The 3,634-nt window shown below is 42.3% G+C and overlaps 1 protein-coding gene across 1 annotated transcript in view; it reads right to left on the minus strand.

The window, feature by feature from the left end:
* Positions 1 to 502: 502 nt before the first annotated feature.
* LOC109316440 (aldose reductase-like) overlaps positions 503 to 3,634 on the minus strand; it is an 8,370-nt gene continuing 5,238 nt past the window's right edge. The window contains exons 5-7 of the mRNA XM_019544520.1: positions 3,143 to 3,226; positions 1,501 to 1,583; positions 503 to 590 (exon numbers count right to left, since the gene is read on the minus strand). Of these exons, the coding sequence (XP_019400065.1) occupies positions 539 to 590; positions 1,501 to 1,583; positions 3,143 to 3,226 (219 nt within the window). The 3' untranslated portion in view covers positions 503 to 538. The remainder of the gene's footprint in view (positions 591 to 1,500; positions 1,584 to 3,142; positions 3,227 to 3,634) is intronic.

Here is a 3,634-nt window from a genome sequence, read left to right on the forward strand (position 1 = left end):
TTCCAGGAGCTGCATGTAGCAGCAGGGAGTGGTGAAGGCCACCAGCTCTATTGCACGGGGCTTCTCCCGCACTCCCGTGGTATGCAAGTCCTGGGAGCTGCATGTGAGCCACAGGGACCCTGTACAATGGAATTGGGCTGACCCAAGATCCATGCTCCCACCCAGATGCAGCTTCTCTCTACCCACCAGCACTTCCCTACTGCTGCCCAGAGCATTATAGCAGAGACACAAGGAGGAGCCAGGGGAGCCGAGCAATTCCCCCAGAAGCAGCAGCAGCAGCCTATTTGGAAGCTGTGTGCTGGCCAGGGCTGGGGCCAAGGATCTCCCCACACGAGGGTGGGAGCAAAGCACACTGCCCCAGCAAGAATGGCCAGGGCTCGCACCCCATGCAAGGGTAGCAGGGGCAGCCATGGGCCAGCAGGATACAATTAACTGATGGGTGCATTCCTGAGGGCCGAATGAAATTGCCTGGTGGACCTGATCTGGCCCATGTGCCATATTTTGCCCCGTGCTGTTCTCAGCCATGGAACATGTCATGTCAAGGCCAGGATTGCTCTTCCGAGAAAGGGTAGTCCTTGTGATTTTTGCTCCTAGAGAGAAAAAGGTTTTATTGTAAAATCCTCACAACAATGCATTAGAAATATCAGCATAAATGCAAGCCCCTGGCTAAAATAACATTCCTGATAGATGTTGTTCACAGTTCAAACCCTTCACTAAAGTGATCATACCTACAGTCTTCCTCACTACTTAATTTATACATGACCAAAGTTAATTCTCAACTTCTTTGATAAGGGGGATTTGCATTTTTTGCAATTTATATCACTTGACCTCCTGCCATTCAAATATAGTTTTTCCTGTAGCTTTGTATTTGCTTCAAATTTTGCCTAAAACTTTACTATTAAAAGGTGAAATATTTTTCACATATTTATGATTCCTCATACAAAAATACAAACTTCTGAAGTATAGTAGGTTTGTAGCATTCTCTTTTATAATGTTTAAACTGTGAAAACAGAATAAGTAACAAAGCTGGAAGTAAAAGCCAATAGGTAGGCATAGGTTCCACCATTCTACAATGGGGCATTGCATCAGTCTCAGCACAGGTAACATTAATAATCACAGGACAGGTAATATACCAGCCTAGCTCTTCTAGACTTTCTACTTAGAACTCATTTCTAAAATGAAACTCATTTACCTTGAATATATTTGTCAGATAAGTAATAGATAAAAATCTGAAGCTATTTGTTTCGGAGTTTCACATTAATTTTGACTTGTTAATCTATGCTTAACATAGGCCTCATAATATGACATTAACACATTATAATCCATTTTACCATGTTGAACACACAAAATTACAAATGACTAGTATTCTAGTGAATGCTAGCACTGGACTTCAGTGGCTACAGAGGTGAGGAGTTTACTGAAGGCCAATGTTTCCAAGTTTCCTACTCACTAATTAAAATTGAGAACTGCTGAATGAACTAAAGGAGAACAGACACTCACATGGTTAAAGAATAGATTCTGTATCTTCTCTTAAACCTGAGAAGAGTTTCCATCTCCTCTTCACTTAACTCAAAATCAAACACCTGCAAAGTAAGGGGAGAGAAAGAGATACACACACTACGATGTTTCAGTTAGTTCTACAAGATACAAGTGTAAGTACATCCATGAAAAAAATATTGGAGATATAAATAGGAAAGCATTATATGTAGGTGTCTACCCAAATCAAGGAGGCAGATGGCTGATTTTTGTGGGCTGATCAGCCCAAGGCCCAAGTGTGGCTACAGAATCATGGCATTTGGTTTGTGGGGCTCCCCACAGGTTGGGAAATTTGATGGCAGGGGAACAGTGAAAAATAATACTGCCACCCCTCTCCTGCTGCCAAATTCCCAAGCCCCACACAGCCAGATCAAGGCCAGCCCCACCTCTTCTCCCCCTCATGCAGTCAGATCGAGGGTAAGCCAATCTCCTTTCCCCTCCGTATGGCTGGATCAGGGCTGGCCCCATTTCCCCTTCCCCTGCAAGGTTCAACTAGGGCTAGGCCACTCCCTAATCCTCCCCCATCCTACACAGGACCCAGCTCACTACTCCACATGCTGGATCAGGCCCACCAGCTGGATTGGGCCCGCAGATGCACTGAGCACTACCCATCCAGCCCAAGGTGGAAAAAGGTTCGGCACCACTGATTCAGATGAAAGAATGTTATAATGAAGATCCAGATTTACGAATGGTGTGATAAAACTCTTGAGCCAAAATTTCAAATTTAAGGTATTTAAATGTAGAGGCCTAAACCTAGTCATCTAGGTTAAGTAGCTTGACTTTCACTTTCACAGGGGAGGGGACAGTGTGGAGGGCAGGGAGACAGGCTCCAGGCTCTGGCCCCAGCAGCTGTTGCTTCCTGCAGGTGGCAGCCAGGGCTCAGGCGTTGCTGGGGTTGGGAGGCAGAGGGCTGCGGGCCCTGGGCCTGGGGTACTTGGGAAGAGTTGGGTGCTGCAGATTGGGAGGGAGGGGCATAGGCAGGGCCAGGGGACAGTGGGTCAGGAGTGAGGGGCAGCTGAGGAGGTGGAGAGCTGTGGGGAGTGAGAGATCATGCTGAGTAAATGGGGTTATGATGAGGAAAATTTGGGGAAGTACTGGGTTGGAGTTATTTTAGGCTTGGCAATTACTAGAACTTTCAAATATATTTATTGTTTGCAGTGGCTTGCAGTCCTTAAAAGCTTCATGTGTGTTGGCTTTGCCTCTAAAGAAGTGCTAATGCATATATATATAAAATAATCCTGTTTGAGAGGCTGATTTTGATAGTTTTCAAGGTCTTAGCTGCAGCATAATTATTTAAAACCCAGAAGATTCATCTGTCTGTGTAGAAATGATGTATATTCATCAACAAGCTCCAGGTGTTTTAGAATGAGCTGGCATTAAACTGACTTATGGTGACGGAGGGGATCATATTTTAAAAGAAAAATAGCATTTATCTGGCATTGTTCTAATGAGAGAAGTTCTAGTTAACATTTCAAAATAACTCTTAACTTTGACCAAAAGGTATCACATCTGATATCTAACAGTTATTTTTTTCCAGTGTTAAAGATAGGGAAAACTGTGGCTTCTAAAATAATGTCATATGTAAACAACTCTTTTATTGTCTTACCTTAAAATTTTCCTCTATACGACATAGTGTCACAGATTTGGGAATTACACTTACATTTCTTTGGACATGGAACTGAATCAAAACCTTCAGGAATAGATGAGAAGTATCAATGACAAGTAGTCATTGAAAAGCAACGTTGTATCTATTTATCCATTCTATCATGAATGACTCTATCAGATTAGAGATAAAATATACATTAAAATAATAACGAGACCTGTATGGACAACCCAAAGTTTTGCACAGAATAATTTAATCATTACTGGACGTGAACTTAAATTTGCAACTTATAAGCACCACAGGCTAAAGCTTTTCTTCTCCCTTTTGGACTGTAATCAGATTCAAAATTACTAAGGCTGTCAAATGATTAAAAAATTAATCACAATTAATTGTGTGATTAAAAAATTAGTTGCAATTCATTCTGATTTTAATTGCACAGCTAAAAACTCAAACTTATGTGCAGAAAAACTCAGTTGTGCAAAATTATGCAGGTAC

The sequence above is a fragment of the Crocodylus porosus genome, unplaced genomic scaffold (genome assembly GCF_001723895.1).
Source record: "Crocodylus porosus isolate Cpor-Errol unplaced genomic scaffold, CroPor_comp1, whole genome shotgun sequence".
NCBI classification, from domain to species: domain Eukaryota; kingdom Metazoa; phylum Chordata; order Crocodylia; family Crocodylidae; genus Crocodylus; species Crocodylus porosus.